Genomic DNA, 25,839 nt, shown 5'->3' on the forward strand with positions numbered 1-25,839 from the left:
AGCCGACATGAGCAGCCGAGGCCACGGGGTCCAGTGGAGCCTCAGACCCTGGCGAGAGGCATGGGTGCAGCAACGCACCCCTCAGGGATGGCCACCCAGGTTGGGGAGCCAGGGTCCTTTGCCCTGGTGATGGGGGCTGGCTCTCGGGGCGCCCACCCCCCTGGACTGGGCACTGCGGGTGGGAACAGAAGGCCGCAGGGTCACTCAGGGATCCTCGGTTCTGTCCCCATACAACACTGGCTGCCTAGGGGGACACGGTCCTCGGGGGCTGAGGCCGGTGGTAGTAATTGGGAGGCCAGAGCTGACACCCCCAGGGGACCCTCAGGAGCATCAGGGTAGACCGAGCGGAGGGTGGCAGTTAATGAGAGGTTTAGGGGGTCACCCATGTCATGTCTCTTGCAGCCCCGTGTGGGGGACAGTACGTGGGTTCAGACGGAGTGGTCTTGTCCCCCAACTACCCCCAGAACTACACCAGCGGACAGATCTGCCTCTATTTTGTCACCGTGCCCAAGGACTACGGTAGGGCTGGGACATTTTGGGATGTCCAAGTGTAGGTTTGTGGGCTCCTGTGGGGCCCCAGCCCCCCATCAGTCATGTCCCAGGCCCCGCCATCTGGCGTGGGCTCCCAGGGCAGGAACGGGGCGGTCCCCGACCGGGGTGCCAGTGGGCAGATGCCCTGACACCCTGTCCGTGCGGCTGCGAGGAGGGCCCTGGGGGCCGCGGGGGGGGCAGCTTGGGGTTGGCAGGGGGCCCCAGACAGGGCGACGGGGACAGCAGGATGGCCAGGACCCCAACTCTTGGGTCATCTGTGGGGTTGCGGAGCCTGGCCGGAGCCGCGGGGGGGGGGCAGGCGACAAAATGGGGAGCAGGCTGGGCGGGCGGGAGGCCCCCCAGGGGCTCAGCATGAAGTCGCGGGGACCTCTCGGTCCTGAGGCCCCGCACCACCCCCGCAGTGGTGTTCGGGCAGTTCGCCTTCTTCCACACGGCGCTCAATGACGTGGTGGAGGTGCACGACGGCCACAGCCCGCACGCCCGGCTCCTCAGCTCACTCTCGGGCTCCCACACAGGTACCCGGGCAGGCGGGGGGTGGGGAGGGGCTGCAGGGGGAGGGCACAGGAGAGGGGGTTGCAGGGGGAGGGGAGGGCGTGGCACGGGGAAGAGGGGCTGCAGGAGGGAGGGGAAGGGGGCTGTAGGGGGAGGAGCGGGGGGCACGGGGGAGGGGGACTGGAGGGGCGGGGCACGGAGAAGGAGGGGTGGAGGGGGCTGCAGGAGCAGGAGCAGGGCATGGGGACGGGGCTGCAGGGGGCGGGGGCGGGGCACAGGGAAGGGGGCTGAAGGGGGAGGAGTGGACGGGGCATGGTGGAGGGGCTGCAGGGGAAGGGGGCAGGGGGGGCTGCAGGGGGGCGGAGCACAGGGAAGGGGGATTCAGGAGGAGTGGCACTGTAGGGGGAGGGGGATGCGAGAGCCACCCGGCCCCCAGCTATCTACACTACCGCCCCAGGCTGTCTACACCACCGCCCAGGCACTGTAGTATTTATTACTCACTCCGTTTATTCTTGACCCAACATGATTTTCTAATTATAAGCATCTTGCATTTTCAATGCAGAAGAAAACTTAGAGGCAAGACAAAATAGCTGTGTGGAGAATTAAAATGAAAACTTCCCAGAAAGAACCACTGAAAGATGGAGTGGATTTCCTCCCCCACCCCAACCTTTATATCCACTTAGCCTTAATCTTTTGCATATTTTATTGAATAAAACAATATACACATTTTTATTGAAATGTTCGTTTTGAGCATTTCTGTCATTATTTTATTCTGCAATAGGATTTTTAAATGCTGCAAAATGGTCTATCATATAGTTATTTAAAATTTATGTAAAACAGTTATATAACTAATTCTCTATTATTGAACCTTGAGACTGTTCCTGATTTTTCACTCTAGGGTGTAGTAGTAACTCAGTGTGTTATGCGTACGTATGCGTACACATCTGACTGTTACCTTGGACTATCTGGAGTAGAATTGCCAAGTTAAAGGATACGTGTGATCTTGAAGGCTTTTTATGGGAATCTAACTATATTCTCTCAAATTTAGTCAACCAGTTGTTTTAACAGAATTCTCAAAATCCCAGATGTTGAAATATGCCAAAATGGCAAACATCCCTCTAGAAAGTTCTTTTCACTCTGTTCACCACCAGCAAGTAAGAGGGCATGCTTTATTCTCACAAAGACTAGCTGATTAAGGAAACAAAACATCATCAGTTTGAAAAGTGAAAATGGTATCTCATTTCTTAATTTGCCTCTTTTTATTACCAGTTGGGTTAACCTTTTTATAATTTAATTATTGGCTCATGTGAATTTTTTTTTAATCTGTGAATTGCCTTTGATTTTTATTAGCACGTATCTTCTTACTGACTTAGGAGCGCTTTGTATTCTTACAAGCTTTACCCCTCGTGTTCCATAAAACCCTCCTGTCTGTATTATGTTCTATAAAAAGCCTTCCCTGATAGTTTGTCATCTGCCATTTAATTTTCTTCAGGGTGTGCTTGAATGTCAGAGAATTTAAATTTCCTGTGATATCAGATCTATCAATGCTTTCTTCTATAGCTTTCTCCTTTGCTTTTATGCTGATTGAGTAAATATTCTGTGTTTTGCTTCTTTTCAGTTTGTTTTGCTTTTAACGCCTTTGGAATTTATTTTGATTTGTTATTTGGTATAGGGAATTTCACGAAGTACATTCTTCCAAATTTAGTCGATGGGTTGGTTGTCCTAACAGAATTTTCAAGATTACATCTATTAAATTTTTATGAAGCTAAGAATATGTTTCTAGAGCTTTTATCCATGCCTTTAAGTGTCTGTTTATTTTTGTGTCAGTATCAAAAAGTTTAGTGTAAGATTATGAAAGAGTTTAATATTATGATAATTTTAAATAGATGGTAATATTAACCCACAAACTTGTTCTTTCTTTTGTATTCTTAGTGGCTGTTCTTGTTGATATTTCTTCTGAATAACTTCTAGAAACCTCTCGTCAAGTTAAAAAAAAACATAGAATTTTCACATAAACTTCATTAAATTTATTAATTGGGGGAGAACTCACAGCTTTATGACAGTCACCCGTCTCCCTTCCAGGAACTTGGTATGTCTCTCCATGCGTCTCCTTTGTAACCCTGGAGACAGCCTCTAATTTTCACTTTGGCCATATTTGATTTCTGTTAACTTTACTCCTAGATATTTCATGGCAATTTTTGTTGTTGTTCTTGTCGCTGCTGTGAACAGGTCTCCCCTGCCCTCCATTATATTTTCTAGCTGCTCTTTGCTCTACTCTATTAGAAGACTGGTATTTTTGGTCCCGTCATTTTGTAGAGTCGATGAGCCCTCCATAATAATGCTAACACTGCCAACTGATTTCTCCCGGGCCTTTAGGCAAGAAGCATTTTCTGCAAATAAATTTGTCTCATTATTTTATCTCTTCCTTTTCTGTGTTTTTTCCTTTTATTTTCTTCCATGGTTATTGGTCTATTCAAGCATATTACCTTGATATCAACATGGATATTCTATATTTTACTAAAAAGCCCATTTTGTAATTATTTTAAGCTCAGCAGCATAGGTTAAATCATATGCTCTGATGCTATCTAATCTCCTTTGTGTTAGCAGCTCTGACCCCCTGCCTTTACAGGCTGAGGGCCGTGTTTTCATGCCTCCCCTTTTCCCATCCTGACCAGAGGCTTTGTGTTGTTTCATTTTTTTTTTTTTTTATTGCTTCCACTTCTCAATTCTTCTGTGGACTTTGTTATTTTTTAATTAATTAACTTCTGGGTTTATTTCATAATGTCTCTCCTCCTATTTTTCTTCAGATTATGTTGCTCTTCTTGTGCTAACTCCTTAGCTAAAAGCTTTGTTATTTTTCCTGTGGAGCGTGCATGGAGTCCCCTCTGAGCAGGGGTCGGGCTTCCTGCTAGGAGCATCGACATGCACTCTTGTCCTCCATATCCTCTAACTAATCTGTCATCATGCTTTCCTCTTTTTGCCCAAGTCCTTTAAGGCTGCCTCTTCTTCTCCTCCAGGAACCTACATTTTGTTCTTGTTACATTTAAACCTTTGTGTTGATTCCTCATTTTATTGCCATGTGGTGAGAGAACAGAGCCTGAATCCTTTCTGCTCTGGGGATTAAATGAGGTCCACTCAGTAGCCAAAGACACTTTTTAAAATTTCTTTAAATATCTAAGAAGCGAGTGTGTTCTCTGCAGGGTTGAGAGGCCACAGAGCGACCCAAGCTGTGGCCCAGCCCTCCCTGCCTGGCCCCTGATCTCAGCCCTCCCCCGTGCCTGCTAGATGCCTGTGGGCTCTGCACTTGACCGCTCTGAGCTGCAGTTCACGCAGCTGTAAAATGCAGACAGGCAAGCCTCTGCCTCCTAGAGCTATTGTTAGGATTGAATTAGCTTTGTAATGGCCATTAGACCAATCTTACTCAATTTTATTATTCAACTCTTTTATCAGTGGTACTCGATGAAATGACTTTCTGATAGCAACACCCCACATACGCACACTAGGCCAACAGTGTGAGTCAGGGTCTCTTGGGTACAATACTTGGTCTAAATCTCTTGATTTTCAAGATAGCTAGAGGTAGAAGTTTAGCTACAGATCCAGAGTATAGACACAGGCAGAAACAAAGAGGTACATTCAGGACCTGTGTATGTAAATGTGGATATAGATATAGGTACCAATGTAGACGTAAAGGACCAATGGACAGAAAGAAGTAGGGAGGGACGGAGGGATGGAAGGATGGAGGGGTGGATGGATGGAACCTGTAGATATAATAGCAATATCCTCAGATCATCTCTTATCCTCATTTGGAGAAACACGGATGAGGAGCCACTGATGCTGGTGGGACTGGTGTGTCCCCACCCCAGAGGCATGTTGAGGGGGGAAGAGAAGCTTGAGGACAGGACAGTCTCAACTTTGCTTTTCTGTTTGATACATCAGTGATCAGGGATGTTGTAGATTTAAAGATCCCGCCACAACTGTGATACTTTGTTGTCTTCTGCTTCCGACCATTTTTGCATCTGTGTTGGCCTGATAGATTTTTTTCCCTCATTTTCTCTGAATCTTTTTCTTTTCAGAGGAAGTTTACTGATTTTACACTTGGGCTGATATCTGTCATCTGGTTTTGTCTTTTTGGGCTTTTGTCTCTTATGATTTGTTATTTGAGACTCCTGTCTCTTTTGTTTTGCTTTTGCTTTCTTGCTTTTCCATTCATATCTGACCCATCTCTCACTTCCAGGGCTTTTCCTGTGTGTATTTCGACTATCATATTAATGTTATTAGTAATTCTTTGTAAATTATGGACTTCTTCCCCCCAAGAATAAGCGTTTATACTTGCATTTAGTTTTTGCTATCTCATTAACAATAACTGTTTGGGTTTAGCTATATTTTCCTGGTTGTCTTTCTCCCTGAGATTTCCCTACTTCCATTCATTTTTTTAGTAGGCTCATCCCTGCCTACTGACATCTTTGTCACCTGCTTGGATGAGTATGCCTTTCCTTTGACGTATCATATAAATGACAGCTTGACTGTAAATCAAATTACGGGTTACAAACTTCATTCAAAACTGCAGCAGCTGCTCCACCTCATTCCAACAGCTAATATCGCCAACAAATGGAGTCCAGCCTGATTCTTTATCCTTGTAGGTAACCTGTTGTTTTCTCCCTGGATGCCTTTCTTTTTTTTTTTTTTTTTTTTTTTTTATATATATTTAAAATTTAAAAGCCCACTAGGGTATGTTGCAGCAGAAATCTCTTTTCATTAATTACACCTGGCACTTGGAGAACCATTTTAGTCTGAACCTCAAGTCTCTCTCAAGCTCAGGAAAGTTATTTTTTTCATAAACACTTTCTTCTTCAATCTCTCCTGCCTTCTCTCTCTCTGGAATTCTTGATGTATGCTTATTGGAGTTCCTTTGGTCTATCTTCCAGGTCGTATGTCGTTTCTCTCATTATTTTCATCTCTTTATCCTTTTCCTGTGGATTCTGAAAGAATTTCCCAAATTTAATCGCCACTTTTCTGTTCAATTTCTGCAGAATCCAGCTGCCATGTATCAGTGCTTCTCATTTTTGAAGGCTTTATTGATTTCAGAAGTTCCTTTGGCATGCCTGGCCTCTCTGACTTCATGATGTAATGCTGGATTTAATCTTGTGACAACCACAGTTGAAAATCTTCTCAGATTCTTGCTTGTCCTTTTTTTATAGTCCACATAAAAATGTTTGCTTGATTTCTGAGTGGTCTTCACTGTTAAAACTTGGGGAGCTTGTCTTTTGTCCAGGGATTTTACTATGTGCTCGTCCGTGGAGAGGGAGGTCTGTGTACATCCAACTATAGTGGTGATAATAAGGAGAGGCTTTTGCTTCATGAGTTTCTTTTTGCCTTGGCAGCCAGAAATTATCTGGGGCAACAACTCCTAGCCAGGCTCAGCCATCTGGGTCACTTGTAAATAGCGTGCTGTGTAACACTCTCTGCCACCTGTGGCCAGTAGAGTCACATGGGCTTTCTAGAAGCATGGGTGGACACCAGGTCTGCTTCCCAGTGGCTCCTTGGCTGGTCCCAACTCCAGCTCTCACTGCAGTGGAGACTTAGCCTGGCTGCCCACAACCCCAACTTCCCTTATGATAGTGGGGTCACTGTCCATCCCAGGGATCCCTAAAACTGTGGAGGGTCAGCGTGCAGAGCAGCCATGTCCCTGCCTGCCAAGCCATGTTGCCTTGGCTGCCTCAAGAAAGTGATGAGAGGCAGGACTGCACTTCACAGCTGTAGGTCCAGTTGGTGCTGTCCTTACCCTTGTCCATCTGTACTGCATCAAGTAGAAGAGAGAACGTTATCTCCTGATAGAAAGGCATCCTGTGCCCCTGCGGTTTTCCCCAATTTGTGTGTTTTTGGCTGGGTGGCAGTACATCTTGCTTTGCTTGTGACAGCCCCAGCTTTCATTTGGTTGTCCCAACATAACATGCACTTTGACTCTCAGAAGTGTCCTAGTGAGAACAATAAGTTATACCGTTGCTGTGGTTACCTATCATTTTGCAGCATCTGGGAAGGGCTACTTACTTTCAGATATTCACATCACCCTCCTTCCCAGAAGCTGGTGCCATTTTTTTTCTTTTTAATGTCCATTTTCCAAGTAAACCACCAGTCAGTTTGGTAATACCCCATCCTCGTGAGTCAACGTATGTCTGGAAGCTTTCTCCTTTCTGGGAAGGTCATTTTTTTCTTTCTGATCGTCTGTTTCTCGACCTATTTGATGGGGCATTGAACTCTTGTCATGCCAACCTCACAATGTCCATGGGTCAAGGTAAGGCCATGGATGCTAGAGCCTTCTGCAAACTTTAAACTATAAAGTGTAGTAAAAATGGTAGGTTTTATTTCAGGAAGGCCTGAGACATGGGAGGAATTGCTGTGGGGGGTACAGGCAGCCCCTCCTGCCTGGCCAGGATTTTCTCTGCTGGACTGACTGCTGGACTCATTGTCTTCTTCTCATCCTTGCCCCTTTTCTCGGCAGGAGAATCGCTGCCCCTGGCCACCTCCAATCAAGTTCTCATTAAGTTCAGCGCCAAAGGCCAAGCACCAGCCAGAGGTTTCCACTTTGTGTACCAAGGTAATGCAGCAAGTGGATGTGAGAGGTGTGAGTGACTCCCCGACAAAGGAACAGAGACTTTTGACTCCTGATCTGGGCCTCAGTCTTAGGCTGCTGGAGAGCAATTATGATGTATAGGGAAGTTCTTTGAAATTCAGTTGAACTTAGATATTCATTTGCTCAACAGACAATTCTTAGACCAAATTCCGGGTCAAATGAGGAAAGAAATCTGACACGGAAGGCTGGTTCCGCCCTCGCCCTCCACCGTTGTCTGGCACAGTCCTGATGGCATTGGGATGACCAGCCTAGGCCTCACCCCTAGGCCCTGTCCCCTGGAGTTTGGTTTTCTCTGCAGAGCACAGTAAAGGTGTGGGGAAAACAGAGACTGGGGATTAAGGTGGATGTAGCTTTGAATCCCAGCTCTGCCACTTTCTAGCTGGGACAGTAGTTGGCGCCACGCAGGTGAATAGAGTCCATTACCTTATTCGTGAGCCTTGAAGGCAAAATCCCAGAGCCCCTGGCTTTGCTCTACAGGCCCTAGCCCCTCCGTGTCTAGAACCCCCCTTTGTAGGGCCCATTCTAAGCATGTCCCCATTCATCCCCTGCCACAGGGGCTGCCATAATCTGGGCCCTGGGGCCTGGGTTGAAGCATCCTGTCTGCCGTGGGGGTGGTAGGGGAGGGAGTTCAGACTCAGGTCATGAGAGTGGAGCCCTAGGCAGCCCTAAAGCACTTGGGGAAAGGGGCCAGAGGCAGGGTGATGGGAGGAAGAATGGCCATTCTCCTTGCAAAGGGACGTGGACACTGATAGTCGAAGGGCATCATGGGAAAGCAGAACACAGCTGGACCTAAAGTTGTCTTCCCATGGTGGTTTCACAAGCTGTGCTGCAGCAATGCATGTCCAACTCTATTTCAGTAAAATGGGCTTTGTCCTGGAAAATCCCCCCCTTGCCCTGGGAGAGGGCGCCCAGGGGTCCCATCCAAACCGTCTCTGGTACCGTTGTGTGTCCATCCCCGAGCCGGTTTCCACCAGTGTGAGGCTGCCCTTCAATGGCCTTGTCCCCTGCAGCGGTGCCCCGAACCAGCGCCACGCAATGCAGCTCCGTGCCAGAACCCCGTTATGGCAAGAGGCTGGGCAGTGACTTCTCAGTGGGAGCCGTCGTCCGCTTCGATTGCAACTCCGGCTATGCCCTGCAGGGGTCCCCAGAAATCGAGTGCCTCCCTGTCCCCGGGGCCTTGGCCCAGTGGAATGTGTCAGCGCCCACCTGTGTGGGTGAGTACCTGAGCCACCGGGACTCCGGGGAGACCCAACAGCAGGCCCTGCTCCCCAGAGCAACTTAGGTGGGGTGTCTTGGGTGTGAGGACAGTCAGGAGGAGCTGGGGTGCTTGGGGAGGGAGGCCTGGGAGGAAGGTTGTAGGGACAGCAGCCATGGGAGGAGCAGGGATGGGGGCCTACGGGAGAAGCCAACCGCCATCAAGGGAGGAGTGCTGGGGGAGGCTCCCCTGGGGGACCAGAGACAAGCAGGAGGACCCTCTGACCAGAACTGCCTCCCCCTCAGTGCCGTGCGGAGGCAACCTCACGGAGCGCAGGGGCACCATCCTGTCCCCCGGCTTCCCAGAGCCCTACCTCAACAGCCTCAACTGCGTGTGGAAGATCATGGTCCCTGAAGGCGCTGGTATCCAGGTAGGGGCTCGGGGAGGCCCAAGCAGGCAGTAGCGTGGAGGAGACATTCCAGCCAGTCCCTGCCCCTTGGGCCAGATGTGGAGGTGAGGTCCACAAGCAGAAAAACACAACAGCTCAAGGCCCAGAAGCTTCCAGGGGTGTGAAGAGAGAGCGGGTAACTCGGGAAAGAGGGGGGTGTCCCGGGCTCGGGCCGTCAGGGAAGGCCAGAGGAGGAAACATCTGGACTGAATGAAATACAGAGATCGGGGAGGAGTCAGAGAAGATGTTTTCAGATGGCTTGAAAGCTGCTTTCCTCCAGGTTATGGGTGGTAGGAGAGGGGGCATTGCAGGAAAGGGGAAGAAGCAAGCAGATGAGGCATGGAGATGCCCCAGGCGCACGCCCGGGGCCATACAGCAGCCTGGGCCATGGGAGCAGCCTGGGGACCAGTGGTAAGAGGCGAGTGGAGAAGGCCTTGGAGCTGGGTGGCAGCATGGAGGCGGTTAGAGCCTCCGAGGCCAACAGAGGGGTGGCAACGGGGGCTCGAGGTGGGTAGGTCTGGCCGGGAGTGGGTTCCCGGGTCGTCCCTGCAGGATGTCTGGTGCAGTTGGGACAGGAAGGTAGGGAAACCCAAGGAACATTGGAGGGATGGGACGGGGGCCTTCGTTGGACATCTGTCGTCCCCACTGGACAGATGAGGTCACCAGGGGTAGGGACGGCTGGGTACTCTCAGTGGGAGGACCTAGCACAATGTCAGCCCCAGGCGAGGGTGCTCGGTAATGGAATCAACTACATGAATGGAGAAGGAGGGACAGCGGGACGGGCAGACAGACACAGGCCGCCTAAGCAACGCTTCGATCCCTCTGCCTTCCCAGATTCAAGTCATCAGTTTTGTCACAGAGCAGAACTGGGACTCTCTGGAGGTGTTTGATGGTGCGGACAACACCGTGACCATGCTGGGGAGCTTCTCAGGTGAGGCAGGGCTTCCAGGGACCTCCGCTCAGGGCGGGGGGTGGACTTCATCATCGTCCCCTCCATGATCACCACCGACGTGTGGTTCACCGGCCACAGAACTCATCATTTTAAAGTGTACGATCCACAGGCGTCACCGGGGCTCATTTCGGTGACGGTGTCGCCATACACACAAGTATGGGTCCGCACATCGCGCACCAGCAACTAACACAGTGTTGCGTGTCGATCGTAGCTCAGGCATCAAAGGATGATAATATCACTACGGTGAAAAGCGAGTGTACAGTTCAGCGGTTTTAGTATATTCACGAGAGTCAAACTCTCACTGCTGTCCAGCGCCCGACGCTGTCATTTCCCCCGAAGGAAGCCAGGTGCTCGTTTGCATGCCCCCGGCGCCCCACGCCCCCATCCCTTGGCAACCTCCGTACTGTCTTCATAGATCCGCTGGTTCTGGAAATCCCATATAAGTGGGATCCTACAATAGGCGGGCTCCTGGGTCTGGCTTCTTTCCCTCCGCCTAATTTTTCAAGGCTCACCATGTTGTAACGAGCACCGACACATCATCATGTGGAGAGACCAGGCTTCACTTGCCCATCCGGCAGGTGATGGACACTGTGGGCTCGTTGTGAACGATGCTGCTATAAGCATTCACGTAGCAGTTTCTGCGGGACATGGTTTCGATTCCCTTGGGCGTATACCTCGCTGTGGAATTTCCGCATCGTACGAGGAACTGACACGCTGTTTTCCACAGTGGCCACATCGTTCCCCATTCCAAGGGCAGAGTGCTCACTGAGTGTGGCTGGGGCAATTATCTGGGTGCCCAGACTTCAGGGTTCCATGTTGCCAAGATAGGAAAGGGAGTCGTGTGCACCGTATAAACGGTCTACACTGCCTGCACTGCCCAGAGAATTACACCTGTCAGTTATCTGAAGATGGCTGGGGAGGGGACCAAACTCCCCACTGCCCGTGGCCCCCACTCCCCACCCCCCTCTGCCACTGCTCACTCTGCAGACAGCTTGAGGTCTCCTCTCTCTGCACCCTGGGGAGGGAAGGGGCTCGTTTGTCACCTGGCGAGTACGATAACTGGGGACATTTGAGGGCCTTGGGAGCAGAATGTCAGCAGGTAACAAAAACCAGAGAAATGGGAAGGAAATCGAGGGCTGGGGTGGCCAAGCGTGAATAGTCCCTGTTTCCTTGCCCTAGGAACAACCGTGCCTGCCCTTCTGAACAGCACCTCCAACCAGCTCTACCTTCATTTCTACTCAGATATCAGCGTGTCGGCAGCCGGCTTCCACTTGGAATACAAAAGTGAGGATCCACAGTCTCGGCTGTGTTCAGGGCTCGGGGTGGGACGGACAGGTGCCAAGGACCTGCAGTGAGCGGGGGCCTCCTGGGGCTGTGCATTCTCCACCCCACAGGCCTAGATGAGGTTGCCAAAGCTCAGAGAAGGTATGAAAGTCTTCAGGCCTGCACAGCCGGGGGCGGGGCGGCAGGAGTCTCACCCCCGAGTCTCAGCGAACTCAGACACCTGGGCACGCCCCCCCCCCCGTGTCCACACCAGGAATGGGAGGGGAGCCCCATCGTTGATTTAGGTCCGGTAGAGAATTGGGGATGTGCAGAAATGCAGGCGCCGTCCTCCAGTCCTACAACGTGTCCTCTCCAACCCCCGGTGATGCCACCGCCTTGTCCTCATGAGGAACTTCACTCCTCTTGCACCAGATTTCTCCCTCCACCCTTGAAACCTTACATCTTGGCTTCCAGCGCCCCGAAGCGTCCACGATGAAAAACTGTTAGAAGAAAAAGGGCTTGTGGAGATGCTCAGTGGGGCAAAAGAGCAGAGGTTGTGGGGGGGCCTGTTTCATCCTGGGCGAGCTTGTCGTCCCGTCACTTCTGAGAGCGGGAAGGAATAGGTAAACGGAGGTACTTGTTATACGCTCATCCAGCAGGTAGCTGTGGGGTGTTCACGATGTGTTGGGTGCTGTGTTGAGCTTTGCTGGGACTGGGCAAGGTCCAGAGCGGTGAGCGTTCCCCGAGTCCTTGGAGGAGAGGCAGACGCGTGGACGGAGAGGCGCGTCACAGTGTTGCAGGGGCCCTGGCGATGCCCCAGGTGCTGGAGCTGTAGTCCCAGGGGACAGAGTGGTCACTTGTACCTGGACAGGTGGAGAAGTGGAGGTCATGCAGGAGTGTGGCAACCCTGTGCTAGGCGCCCCCCCAGGACAGAGACAAACACACAGAGTCCAGGGAGGTGGACGGACAGGGCGGGAATCATTTGCGTGCAACCCCATACGCTAAGCAAGGAGAGAAGAGGGGGCACTGAACCCGGCCAGGCGAGACCTTATGGAAGGGATGCTGGAGCTAGGGTCCGGCGAGGAGTAAGAAATACGGGAAGGTGTGGTTGGCTTAGCGTCTGGGACAACACGGGCCCTTGCCGAGGGTGGTCCCACTTGGCACTAGAGCTGGGTTGGGGGGCAGCGCCGGATGTTGTGCAGACGCTAGGCTGGGCTCCGAACAACAAGCTTTGCCCTGATGGCTGATGGTCAGGAGAGGATTATCAGCCAGGCCCCAGGATGCTCGTGGCCTGAGAGCGCGGAAGTGTGCGCTGGGCAGCAGGCCCAGGACAGCCCGAAGCGAAGACCTGGAGGGGCAGAGGGTAGGACAGGGACCCCGAGACCTTCCTCCCCGTAGACCTCAAAGGCTTCCCTCGCTGGTGGAGTAAAGCGCGCCGTCTTTCTTGAATAATTCACGCTTTTCCTTTTACCCTTTCTCTCCGTTCTCTAGTTCTGTTCCCTTTTCCAGCATTGTCCTTCGAGCCCTTAAATGTTCCCGAGAATCTTCTCTTTCCTTTCCTCTTCCAAAGATATACTTCCTTCCTAAATCTCTTCGTCATTTTGCTGCCTTGTTCCCCGCCCCCCCCCCAAAGAAAAAAAAACCTGCCTCTCCTAGGTTTGCTGTGGTCGCTGTCGTTCAAGGGAACTAAGTGGTCGCCCCCCCGATGCTTATCGAGCATTGTCCTGTCTTGGCGGGAAGTGCTGAGGGAAAACAGAAGCCGCTGGAACTCCTAGGAGCCAAAACCATCTTTGTCTTTTGCTAAAAACGACTGTTCTCTTAATATTCGAGCATCTATCTGCAAAGAGGGTGCAGAAGGGAAGGATTAACTGTAGAGGCAAACGGTCTTGAAGGTCCGAGAGTTGTATCTACTGCTGTGACTCCCTCGATGCTGATTTAGTGCAACGAAAATGGAACAATATGGTTTTGAAAGCAGTAGATCGCCAGGGATAAAATAAGAAATCTTCCCCTGTCGTCAGCCCGGCTTTAATAAAGCCACGCCGCGCGCTCTATGAGAAACGGGAATGGACTTCCTCGGTTTCTCTCTTGGGGTTCACGTTTCTCCCCATTCCACCTTTTCCTCCTACCATGTTCTTTCACGCTTGCTTTCACCTCCTTTCCCCCTGCGCCTCCTCCCTCTGTTGCCGCCGCCACCTGGGGAAGTAGGTCTCGGGCTGCCGTGCCGCGGGCACCCAGTAAGTGGGAGGCAGGGGGAGAAGCAGCCAGGAGGACAGTTGGGGGACGTCCTTCAGATTCAGCGTGGTGATGGCTCCCGTCCTGCCCTTGAGGTCTTCGCCCCGCTGCCGACACTTGTGGACTCACAGGAGCAAACGGCCTTTGCTCCTGGGAATCGTGTTCACTTCTCAAGAGGACATGCAAGGGGTGCCCGGGTGGCTCCATCTGTTAAGTGTCCAACCCTCGATGGCGGCTTAGGTCATGATCTCAGGGTCTCGAGATCGAGCCCCGTGTCGTGCTCCCCTCTGCATGGAGCCTGCTCAAGATGCCCTCGCCCTCCGCCCCTGCCGACCCCTGCTTGGAGGAGCGCACTCGCTCTCACTCTGTCAAAAAAAAAAAAAAAGGCACCTGTACAGCAGGAATTCCCTGAGAGGGGCACAGGGACCTCCTAGATTCAGCGGTGTTCTGCAGTTCCGGTAGGTCTGAGTCGTGCAGGTGCAGGCATTTGTCAAAACTCAGCAAGCATGCACGTAAGATTCACACACTTTGTTACATGAGGCTTTTCCTCGGAAGGAGAAAGCACACGTAGTTACCTGGTGCACGTAGTAACCTGGTGCACGTGTCGATGCCCGGCTCCGAGGTGCAGTGATGATGCACCAGCTGCTGCACAAGAGGATGGGGCCGCTGGTTGGTGGCCCGGGCCGCCCAGCCCTCCCCACCCCCCTGCTCCATGCGGGACATGCAGCCACAGCTCCCCAGGGAGCCTGCCTCTCCCGAGGGGCCTGGGTCTGCTGGGAGGGCTGCCAGAGGCATCCACCGGGGGCCCCAGGCCCAGGCTGCCCTGTCCCAAGCCCTGGGAGCTGGAGGTGCCTGGGGCAGACCCAGCGCCCGTCCCCGGAACACGGCACTGTCAGCCGCAGGCCACCGGCCGCCGGGCACAGGGACGTCCTTAGCACGTTTTACTGCATCTGAGTTAGGGGCCCTGCGGCGTCTGCAGCCGCGGACGGGCCCCAGCTGGGCACAGGGGAGACACGAAGTCCCAGCCAGGAGGTGCTGCCCGCCTGCCCACCCGCCCACTGTGAGTTCTCCACCCTCAGGAGGGATGCAAAGCTGCTTGAGGAGGATTCCAGGGGACAAGGGGCACGGAGCCGGGCCGGGTGGCCTGTGTGTCCTCCACCCGCACAGACCTGCGGTCAGGCTGCACTTGGCCTGAGTCCCAGCTCCATGGCCACAGGGCGCACGTCTCTTCGTCCTCGCCCGGGGCGTGGGGCACGAGGACCTCCTTCAAGGCTGACACGACACCTGCAGCCCGTGTCCCCGGCCCCGCTGGGAGTGGGGGGTCTCCCTAAGTGCCGCTGCGGTGATGACGGCGACAGGAGGAGGGGCTGGGTCCTCACACAGCCCTGCGCACGGCGCTGGGCAGATAATGAAGATCCAGTAACTGCAGGTGAATTGAGAGACTCAAGCTGGGAGAATGCAGGAGCGTTGGGGAGTCCCTAGGGTGATCCTGGAAGGGCTCGGGGTGGCGCGTGAGGTCCGGGGATGTTCCATGAGGGGGGAGACTGAAACACTCGACAGGAACCCACTTGGAGGTGCCGAGTAGGGACGTCTGTGACTGAGGGACGCAGATGCACGGGGTGTGCCCAGGGCGGCGAGGCTAGGGGCCGGCGGTGAGCCCAGGCCAATCGTGGGGGGCCAGGCGTGAGGACCCCCGGTGTCGCCCCCAGAAAGGAGCTCAGGGACACAGCAGGAGAAATAAGGCAGCAGAGTCCCATCCACTGGCCAACGTTTTTCCGCACAGTGTGTCCCGGAGAGCAGGGCCTTCCGAGCGTCCGAGTGACCCCGAGGGCCCCCCCTTCCTCCGCACCTGTCGTTCCCCTCTCCCAACTCCGTTGCCGGAGGAATCGTCTTCTTAGGGCCGGGAGGATGGAGGGAAGTGGGGTCTGGGGCCGTGCGGGAGGCCAGGAGCCAGGTCGGGGCATCTCCCCCGCGCCCCCGCCCCCGGAGGCCTGCGCTGAGCCCGGGGCCACCCACCTCCCGCTGCGGGCACGGGGTAACCGGAGCCCGTCCCACCGCCCTGACCCGGGCCTGCCGTCACCCTGTCCCGTGTGTGCGTCTGTGTCCCCAGCGGTGGGCCTAAGCAGCTGCCCAGAGCCCGCGGTGCCCAGTAACGGGGTGAAGGCCGGCGAGCGCTACCTGGTGAATGACGTGGTCTCCTTCCAGTGCGAGCCAGGATATGCCCTCCAGGTATGTCCCCGGCCCCAGGCCCAGGCGGGTGTCCCCCGAGACGCAGGGCCCGTGGGCCACACAGGACAGGACAGGCCTCTCAGGCCCCAGGACGCGTCCCCGCGAAGCTCCAGTGTGGCCGCACTCCGGCGAGCCTACCCTTCCTCTGAAGGCATCCAGGGAGCTTGGGGGGGTGGGCGACGAGGACGCTTCAGCTCCGGCCCACCCCTGTCCCCATCCCTCCAGGGCCATGCGCACATCTCCTGCATGCCTGGGACCGTGCGCCGCTGGAACTATCCTCCACCACTCTGCATCGGTAAGAGAGCCCGCGCTCAGCCCCTCCGACCCCTGCCCGCGGGGCCCGGGCCGCGCCAGCCTGCTCGGGGGTGTGCAGCCCGCACCCAAGCCTGGCGCCACCCTGCAAGCCGTCCCCCACCAGCCTGGAAGCCACGGGGGCTTGGCCATTGTCCTGATCCCACAGAAGAGCCCACGGCCCTGCTGGACCCTTTGGGCAGTTGAGGCCCCTTCCCCTGCGACACTCCAGGGGACAGACAGACAAAATCCACTAGAAGAGAAATGGGGGCAGGGGGGCATGTGTGCAGCACGGGCTTAGCTTGGTTGGGTTTCTCACCTCGTGCTAAGCGCCGGGGAAGCAAGCCATGGACGCAGGGACTGCAGGGTCCTAGGAGCGTGTGCTCAGCATGGGGCAGGGTGACGCCCCATTTACTGGCCGTCCACTGTGGGCAAGGCCTGGCACCGCAGGTTTGCACACGGCGCCTCTTGGGGGTACCATTGCCTCCGTTTTCACAAAGGGAAACCCAAGGCTTTTACAGTACAAAGTGACGGGCACTGTCAGGGTGGACGCCCGCCGACCCTGGGATGCGCGGCCAAGTGCATGGACGAAGCATCCCTGGGGCACAATGGCATTTCCCTCCCGGGGCTCACCGGAGGCGAGCTCTGGTCACCGCCCCGCGGTCACAGACGTGACCGGTCAGGCCAAGGAGGCACCCCCACCCCCCACCCGCTCCGTATTCCAAAATTCTTGCCGAGGAAACCGCCCATGTTAACCGCAGCTGCTGCTGACAGTGCAGCTGCCACCGGGCCACCGCGTGCACTGGTCCCCGTTGTCAGGGATACTGACGTAGGTGCCGCCCGGGGATGTAGGTGCCGCCCAGGGACGTAGGTGCCCGGATCAGCTCCACTGCATAGGCGGGGGAAGCAGGTGCGCAAGGTTTGGAACTTGCCCAGGAAGTGACGGCGTTGGGGTTGTGTCCCAGGCGGTGGGTCTGACCTGGGCCGCAGCCCCCCCAACCCAGGCACCGTCGCTCTCAGGTCCGCATGTCACCCAGTTCCCAGGATGCCTCCGCTGAGACCCCGCACACCCCTCCCCTCGGTCTCTCTCTGTCCCCCAAAACCAGCTCACATGACCGTTCCCTGGAAGCTGTGAAAGAACAGAGTTGGTGTCCCCTGACCAGGCTGGACTCGGGCTCCAGCCCTGCCTGTTCAGTGACTCTCAGGTCACCTGGGCCGGCCCGTCAGATGCCCCAGCCCCTCACGGCTGGCCCCCCGAGGAACGCTAATCACGGTTCCCGTGGCGGAGGGCGAAGGTCAGGGGCGGAGGGGGCCCCTGGCAGGGTGAGGACCCCATGCACGCCAGCCCCCGCCTCCGTCCTTTTTCTTTAGTCTTGGAAGAGTTGATGGGACGGTGATGGAGGGAGGTTTGAGGCGAGAATGTCACACTTGGCCGAGGCCAAGAGCCATGGCCCGGGCTTGTGGACGCCAGCGCCCCGACCTGAGCAGCCCTGCCCCGACTCAGCTTCACCCACACGGGCACTCGGTCATGGCGGGTGAGCCGTTGGTTCCTTTGGATTCTCATAGGGGTTTATGGCTTGAGAAAGGGGCAGAAACCGCTGCCCTAAGGGAGCATCCGAATGCTGGCGCGGCCCCCGCGCTGTCCCGCGTGCGTCCTCACCCTCCGCCTGCTGTCCCGTCACAGCGCAGTGTGGGGGTGCAGTGGAGGAGATGGAGGGCGTGATCCTGAGCCCCGGCTTCCCCGGCAACTACCCCAGCAACATGGACTGCTCCTGGAAGATAGCCCTGCCCGTGGGCTTTGGTAAGTCTACACGCCCGGGCCCGGGGGACCCTTCGGCGTGCCCGCAGAGTGCTCTGCCCCCACGGTGGCGAGGACGAGTTAAGAACGCTGGGGATGAACATAAAATACGAGAGAAATGACCTCAGGGATTGCGGCTACTATTATCTGGGTAGTGAGCTGGGATGCAGGACCGCGGGATGAGGAATCACCCAGGGACGGCTGAAAAAGAAAGAGGCTCTCGCAGAGGCTGGACCTCAACTTGTGCTTTTAACTTCAACATCCGATTTCTCATCCTAATTAAATTACATAGCCAAGGTCGACACGATTCAGAGTTCGCATTTTTTTAAATTTTTTTTTAATTGGAGTTCAATTTGGCAACATAGAGCATAACGCCCAGTGCTCATCCTGCCAAGTGCCCCCCCCTCGAGTTTGCATTTTTTATTTATTTTTTTTGAGATTGCATTTTTTAGATGCACATTTAGGCCTCATCTTAAGGAGTGGGAGGGCGTTTTTTTTTTTTTTTTCTTTTGGTGGAGATGGAGTATTCCAGGCACGGGGGTTGGTGGGGTGTGGGCACAAAGTCTAACTGCTGCTGATTCGTTTCTGACCGGGAATATAACTCAACCCTGATATCTCTGTTGAGGAGAAAAAAGGTGTGTTGACAAGGAACCGATGGGTCGCCTTGCCTGAGTCACTGCCCTGCTCCTGGGGACGGTGGGTCCTGGGGGTGTCCCTGCCCCTAGGACCTCCTGCCTCCTAGGACCTCTCTGTCCGTGACCTCAGGAATGAAAAAGCCCGATGTATTCTTTACTCTGCAGCCCGATAGGGTCTTCTGAAGGAGAAGGGGCTTCCAGGAGAAAGGGAGCCAACTGGCCTCCTTCACAAATGTACTGAGCGGAGGGGAGGGGCTGGTGACCCTCAAAGGATGGAGACTCCCTTTAAAAAAAAAATTATTTATTTATTCATGAGAGACACAGAGAGAGAGAGAAAGAGGCAGAGACACAGGCAGACGGAGAAGCAGGCTCCATGCAGGGAGCCCGACGTGGGACTCGATTCCAGGACCCCGGGGTCACACCCTGGGTTGCAGGCGGTGGAAACCGCTGAGCCACCCGGGCTGCCCAGGATGGAGTCTCTTATTTAGCACCTTTCAGGGGACCCAGGGGGTGGATGACCAGGGTACAACATGAGGAGGACTTTGGCAGCCTTGGGAAACTCCCGATTTTAGAGATTGGGGAAGGGGAGCCAGGAGCCCCTAGGGCTGCGGATGCAGCCGTGGGCCCCAAGACACTCAGGTGATGGAGGGATGGAGGAAGCACAGACACCAAAGGAAAAGAGTTTGAGCAGGAGTTAGGCCGCCGTCCTCGTCGGTCCCAGTGTGCAGCCCCCAGAGCTCTCCCCGCCTCAGACGCGGCCGCTTCCCAGCGTCTGCACAGGCCAGTCACCGAGGCCTTGCTTTCGGGCGACTCCTGGCCGCGGGCCGGGGCCCCGAGATGGCCGTGAGGAACCCCGGCGATGGCAGCGGTGGCACCCCGTTCTCCGCACACCCTGAGGCCCGCAGGGGCCCCTGGTGAACATGCTGCTCACGGGGCTGCGGCGATGGGGGCTGAGTGCTGGGCCGGGGCTGCCCGCACTTTGGAGACAACCTGCATGGTCGCTAATAGGGTCATATGTAGCACAGCTGCATCATTCACAAAATGAGATCGATTACTGTGTAGTCGAACCAATGAGCTTGCTCCTTGTATCAGCAAGGGTAGACCCCGAAAAGCACAATATTGAATTAAAGAGTTTAGATGACTGTACGGTAGAACATTTACATAAATGAGACAAATCCGACACACATTTGGGAATCTAAAAACATGGACTGGGGAGGTATCTCCCCATTCTGTGAGTGATCCTCAGATGGGACAGCAGGAGACACGGAGGGTCTTCAGTGTTAGCAGCCTTTATTTTATTTAAATAATTAGATGAAAAAAATCACACTTAAATCCCCATTCTATGCAAATTAGAGAAATTTTTAGGGATTAAAGTCCATCTGTGAATCCACCCTGCGGAGATAACCGCCCCAGCCCAGTCCTCAGTGACCGTTTGGCCCCCGTGAAGACGAGGACCTGCCAGACGGTGCCCCCCACGCGGTGCCCAGCACAGCCCTGATGCGTGGCGGATGCTCAGTCAATATTATTAGGGCATCGGTGACTATTCTTCTCATTTTTTAATGCAAAAGTTAGAATTATGGGAGCACCTACTACTTTGCAATCAGACTTTCACAACTAGCCTAATGCACATTTTCCTCTGCTTGGTGAATGTATTTCTTCCACATCATTTTTAATAATAATCTTAATTTTGAGAAATCTCACCAGAAAGCAAATCTCTTTCCACCTCCACTTCGCGGCGTGCATTATCATGTACGTTAAGGGCTCGAAGAGATCTGTTTAGCTTCTCGGGTTGTTAGGAGATCTCGATTAACCCAGTTAAGATCCCAGAGTGTAAACTTCATTGACAACGTGCTTTTCTGCTTTCTGAATTGCCGTAAGTATTCTAGAAGACAGCGGCACCGAAGCTCAAGTCTTTTGAGAGGATACAGTTATTTTTCAGTGAAACGTTCGTTTTAGCAGAGCTGTCTTTGTGCCGAGAGTAGGCCTGTGAACTACAAACCACGCGTTGGTGCCGAGCTTTGTTTTCAAAAAAATAAAATCGGGGTGGGGGTGGGGATGGAGAGCCATGTGGAATGACCGAAGCCCTTCATTCTGAGCAAATAACACATTTTTTTTTAGAAAACGTTTAATTTTTATTTTTTTATTATTTTTTAAATAATAAATTTATTTTTTATTGGTGTTCAATTTGCCAACATATAGAATAACACCCAGTGCTCATCCCATCAAGTGCTCCCCTCAGTGCCCGTCACCCAGTCACCCCCACCCCCCGCCCTCCTCCCCTTCCACCACCCCTAGTTCGTTTCCCAGAGTTAGGAGTAGAAGTGGGTAGGAAAAATCAGAAAGGGAGACAGAACATGGAAGACTCAAATAGCACATTTTTAAGTTCAGTCCTGACTCAAGACAAAAGCCCAGACAGGACGGTGGCTTCCAGACCGCGGTTCCGCGAATCTCGGGCGGGACATCGGTGGTGGGGACGTGCGAGGCCCGGCGGGAGAAGCTTCCAGGAGGCCAGGCCGCGCGTTCGCCGCAGGACTGTGTGGCTTGGGGCACTGTCTGCCTCTGTCTCACTGCCAGGAGCTCACATCCAGTTCCTGAACTTCTCCACCGAGCCCAACCACGACTTCATTGAGATCCGGAACGGCCCCCACGAGACCAGCCGCATGATGGGCAGGTTCAGCGGCAGCGAGCTCCCAGGCGCGCTCCTCTCCACGTCCCACGAGACCACCGTGTATTTCCACAGCGACCACTCCCAGAACCGGCCAGGATTCAAGCTGGAGTATCAGGGTGAGCGCCGCGAGGGCCCGCTTGCTGCCGTCCACCCCTCTCCTACCCATCTGCTCTGCCCTCCACGTGCAGGAGAGGGCACTCGGGGGGCCGAGGGGCAGCGGGGGCTCCTAGGGAGGAGGGCTCCCCTTCGGCGGCAGGTCCCTCCGGCTCCGTGAAGGTGCCCAACCCCCTTTGACCAGCCTTTCCCAGGGTTAAGTCCCAACAGCACCACTGGAGGCCCCCCGCCATCCAGTCCCAGCCCCCAGGGGTTGTCCCCAGCATCCCGCCACCCCTTGCCCTCAGCCTTCCTCGGCCGACTGTGTGAAGCCCCGTCACCCTCAGTGAGCGGCTCCCGTCACACGACGGAGGACTCTGGTCGCCGCCCTGGGGCTCCCACAGAGCCTTCGGATGAGACCAGCCCATCGACCCCACTGAGGGCGCCTGCCACGCTCTCCGGGGCTCTGCTTGCTGAGGGGAATCCGTGAAGGCCCCCGCTCCTCCGGGCATGTTTTTTTCCCGGAACAAGCTCTGTGCTCCCTCACCTCAGGCTGTCCTTGTGTGAGGGGCCGTCGCCTGTGGCTGTGCAGGTGGTGCCCCGTCGGGGGGGGGGGGGGGCTGGTCTGCCCCTCGGATGCCTTACTAATGCGACGGACTGAACCATTTGTTCTAACCTGTCCTTCCAGAGCCTTCCATTGACTTTTTTTTTTTTTTTGCATGATTTTGGACTTTTTTTCCAATCTAATACATGCTTATAAAAAATTAGAACACCACAGGGATTTTTGTAAGTCTGTCGTAGAAAGTCAAAGTTTTCCCGTCATCCCATCTCCAACTGCACCTTGTGCAGAGATACCAACTTTTAAGTTTGCGTTCCCCATTTTTCCAGTGCGTAGATTGATGCAGCTATTATTATTATTTTATTTCAACCAAAATGGCATCATACTATAAATACCACCTTTGTAATTTTCTTTTTGAAAGTTAATTTTTAATTATATTAATAGTTTGCAAACACATTCACCTTGTTAAAAAGGAAGGCGGGGGGAGGGAGGAAGGACAAAGGGAAGGAAGGAAGAAATCAAAGCATCACAGACAAGGTCGAGCTTTCTCTGTCCACAGCCTCCGCACCTGGGCTTATTCCCCTCAAGTTGTCACTGTTGTTTTGACGTGATCTTTCCAGATCTTTCCCACGCGTTGCCACACATATGTTCCACGTACCTGTGAAAATGTGTCCTGTTTCATGACTTTTTTGTTGTGTTTCCTACGTAAGTGTATACATGATGCCCTGACCTTTGGCCTTGCTGTCCCTTGTCAGAGATGGACACGGGCCGATGGTCTGGGCTGCTGGTTTCGGGAGAGCCTCAAGGGTATTCCACGGCCCAGTGACCCAGGCACTGCCGCCTCCCGCCTCCGGTGGAACTGAGGCAGCGTGGCTGCGCTTGCCACACCTGGGACAGCTCAGTGCGGGGGGGGGGGGGGGGGCGGCTGTGCTCTGGCCCCAACGGCACCGGCCTCCTTGGGGTAACAGGCCATGCCCCAGAGGCCGGGGACAGAGGCCGGGGCGGGCCGCGGGGTCTGGCACGTGGTGACACCTCAGCCGCCGCATCCCGTCACAGGAGAGACTCGGACCCATGCTCAGGGTCAGCGTCTCCTTCCTTGGCCCCCCCCCGCCCTGGGGGGCTGCAGCCCTGGGGCAACACGCGTTGGTCCTCTCACCGCTCAGAGGCCGCGGGAACACTCTCCAGGCCTCTGTCCTTGCTCCTGGGGGTTGCTGGCCGTCTGAACTCCCTGGCTAATGGAAATATCACCCCCATCTCTGGCTTCAGATCCCTGTATGTCCCCAAGTTTCCCCTTTTTACAAGGACAGCAGTCATGTTGGGTGAGGACCACCCCCCCATGACCTCATTGCCATCAGGTGAAACGGCAAGATCCTCTCTCCAAATAAGGCCCCATTCAGATGCCAGGGGTTGGGACCCCAACATGTGCATCTGGTCGGGGGATGCAGTTCGATCCCAGAGAGCCCAGCTCGCACAGGCCCAGGTGTTCCCCCTGAGATGCCTCCTGTTGCATCGGTGCAAGTACTGACGACCCCACCACCGGGACCGGGACAGCTTCCTGGGGGCCTGCCCACTGGGTCCACGCAGTGAGGCCAGACCTCACTCACCATGGGCCCCTGTGATACACCCTGGGGGCGTCATCAGCCGAGGCCGCGGGCCTCACTGACTCCTCCCCGTGGAAGAGCCCTCCCCACCTCCACGGGGCCCTGGCCTCCGCCCCTTGCACCCGCTGAGGCTTCCCAGACCCAGGCCAGCGCCTGCAGCAGCAGCCGTCTCTGTGACAGGCCCGCTGCCCTCCTTAGGGGCCCCCTTCTCAGGATTTCCCTTGCTGGGGGAAGCGAGGCACAAGGGCAGCGGACACGCAGCCCCGCCCCGGGAGGTGGTCTGATTGTGTGCCGGGCCCGAGGCGTCGACTCTGGGTGTGTGCAATCCGTCTCTCGCTCACGTTTACCTCTGTGACTTGGTGGGTCCTCCCACGGAGGCCTCCTGATTTACGACAGGCACAAATAGTTCTCCCCGCCCGACGGGCCCTCGTGCTCCCGTACCTGCAGGGCCTGTGGAGCTGGACGCTGACCCCTCACCCCAGGTGTTCCTTCGTGAAAAGACCTGTTCCCAGAGGGGCCACTTGTCCCCACTAAGGCGCTGCTATGGAGCAGGCCCAGCTGCCTGCGGTCCCAGCACTTTGAGGAAATCCAACTCCTTGCTTTTCTCAAAATCCCTTCGTTAGGCGCCCCGAACTCCCTAGGCTAGGGTTCTCCTGTCTCCCCTCAAGTGAACGTTCCCCTGAAGTTGTTACTAACAGCACAAGCCCCTGTCACCAGGCCTCCGGGTCACCGGGCCTCACCGAAGCCACCACAGCTGCTGGGGACACCGGGTTTGCAAGGAGCTGAGCAGTGACCGGACACAAAACTGTTCCAAAGTGCTGGGCACTGTCCTTCCTACCTTAATAACGTGAACGTCTTAGTAATTCTCACCATATTACCGCTATTTGCGTAATAGCAAATGTCCTCACGTGTCACCGCTATTTGCGTTGTGGCGCTGGTTGAAAGTTGTCTCTTCCCACCGTGACGCCTCCCTGGGGGCCCAGCCCGCGTGCCCCTGGGGAGCCCTACTCAGCAGGCCGATGCCCCCCCACGGGCCCGGCCCTGCACCCAGAGGCGCCCCGGCTCCTTGGCGGCTCCCTCCGGGCGCAGGCCCTGAGCGCTTTGGCCCCGTTTGAAAGCAGCCTGGGCGCTCTCCCGAAGGGTCCCTTTTTCTGCAAAGGCCGGTCCCCCTCGTGGGGTGGTTCCCAGCAGGGACCCCGGGCCACAGCCTCCCCTCAGGCACCCGCCCTCCTGCCCCGGCCGGCGACCCTAGGCCGGTGGCAGGAACCCCAGTCCCCCCCAGGGGCTCCGGGCACAAGCTTGGGGTCGGCACCGGCCGCCTCCCCGCGTCCGAGGATGTGCCCCCGTGGGACCCCCGCTCCTCAGTCACAAAGACCCCACTCCGGCCTCCCCCAACTGCTTCCCGCGCCCATGACCCAGAACAAGGTTGTTGAGGTTAAACGAGACAACCCACAGGAAAGAACTGAGGCCCGGCCCCAGGCGGGTGCCTGTGAACCAGCGCCCAGCGTCGCCCTGTCTCCCCCGAGCCCCCTCCCCACGGAGACAGGGAAAACCACGTTTATTACGCTCTGGCTCTGTGCCAGCGCCGCACAAAGGGCCGTGATGTGTTAGCCCCCCTGGTCCTCACGATAATGACGTCCTAAATAAGGACCCCAAAGCCTCCGGCCCAAAGGCAGCGACTGGTAGACGGGGCGGGTCCGTGTGAGTCCAAGCCCCGGCTCCACACGAGGTCGGCTCTCTGCCTGCCCACGTCCTCGAGGAGGAAACGTCCAGAGGGAATACGGTAACCTTCTCTCTAACCCTCGCCAGCCTATGAACTCCAGGAGTGCCCAGACCCGGAGCCCTTTGCCAACGGCATCGTGAGGGGAGCTGGCTACAACGTCGGACAGTCTGTGACCTTCGAGTGCCTCCCGGGATACCAGCTGACCGGTCATCCTGTCCTCACGTGTCAACACGGCACCAACCGGAACTGGGACCACCCCCTGCCCAGGTGTGAAGGTATGTCCCTCCCTCCCCCATCCCTGGGGATTCCTCCCAAGGCGAGCGACTCAGGGGACTCCCACACTCCGAGGAGTCACCCAGGCTGAGGAGCCCAGGCGCACCCGGACCGTCCTGTTTTCATATGGAAGAGCCGCAGCCTACTCAGGAACGGCTGGGGCAGACGCCTAGGCCGAGCGTGGGAGGGCCTGGAGGAGCGGTA

General features: G+C 55.4%; 1 protein-coding gene across 6 annotated transcripts in view; it reads left to right on the forward strand.

Annotated features, from left to right (window-relative positions):
* Nucleotides 1-25,839, forward strand: part of CSMD2 (CUB and Sushi multiple domains 2) — a 494,027-nt gene that overhangs the window by 377,910 nt on the left and 90,278 nt on the right. For all 6 annotated transcript variants that reach the window (XM_072723914.1, XM_072723908.1, XM_072723910.1 and 3 more), the window contains exons 31-42: nucleotides 403-519; nucleotides 954-1,067; nucleotides 7,544-7,639; nucleotides 8,686-8,889; nucleotides 9,176-9,300; nucleotides 10,153-10,249; nucleotides 11,450-11,554; nucleotides 15,876-15,994; nucleotides 16,220-16,289; nucleotides 17,970-18,086; nucleotides 21,293-21,502; nucleotides 25,449-25,637. In XM_072723914.1, the coding sequence (XP_072580015.1) occupies nucleotides 403-519; nucleotides 954-1,067; nucleotides 7,544-7,639; nucleotides 8,686-8,889; nucleotides 9,176-9,300; nucleotides 10,153-10,249; nucleotides 11,450-11,554; nucleotides 15,876-15,994; nucleotides 16,220-16,289; nucleotides 17,970-18,086; nucleotides 21,293-21,502; nucleotides 25,449-25,637 (1,563 nt within the window). The remainder of the gene's footprint in view (nucleotides 1-402; nucleotides 520-953; nucleotides 1,068-7,543; nucleotides 7,640-8,685; nucleotides 8,890-9,175; nucleotides 9,301-10,152; nucleotides 10,250-11,449; nucleotides 11,555-15,875; nucleotides 15,995-16,219; nucleotides 16,290-17,969; nucleotides 18,087-21,292; nucleotides 21,503-25,448; nucleotides 25,638-25,839) is intronic.

Source organism: Vulpes vulpes, chromosome 10, assembly GCF_048418805.1.
Source record: "Vulpes vulpes isolate BD-2025 chromosome 10, VulVul3, whole genome shotgun sequence".
Classification (NCBI taxonomy): Eukaryota; Metazoa; Chordata; class Mammalia; order Carnivora; family Canidae; genus Vulpes; species Vulpes vulpes.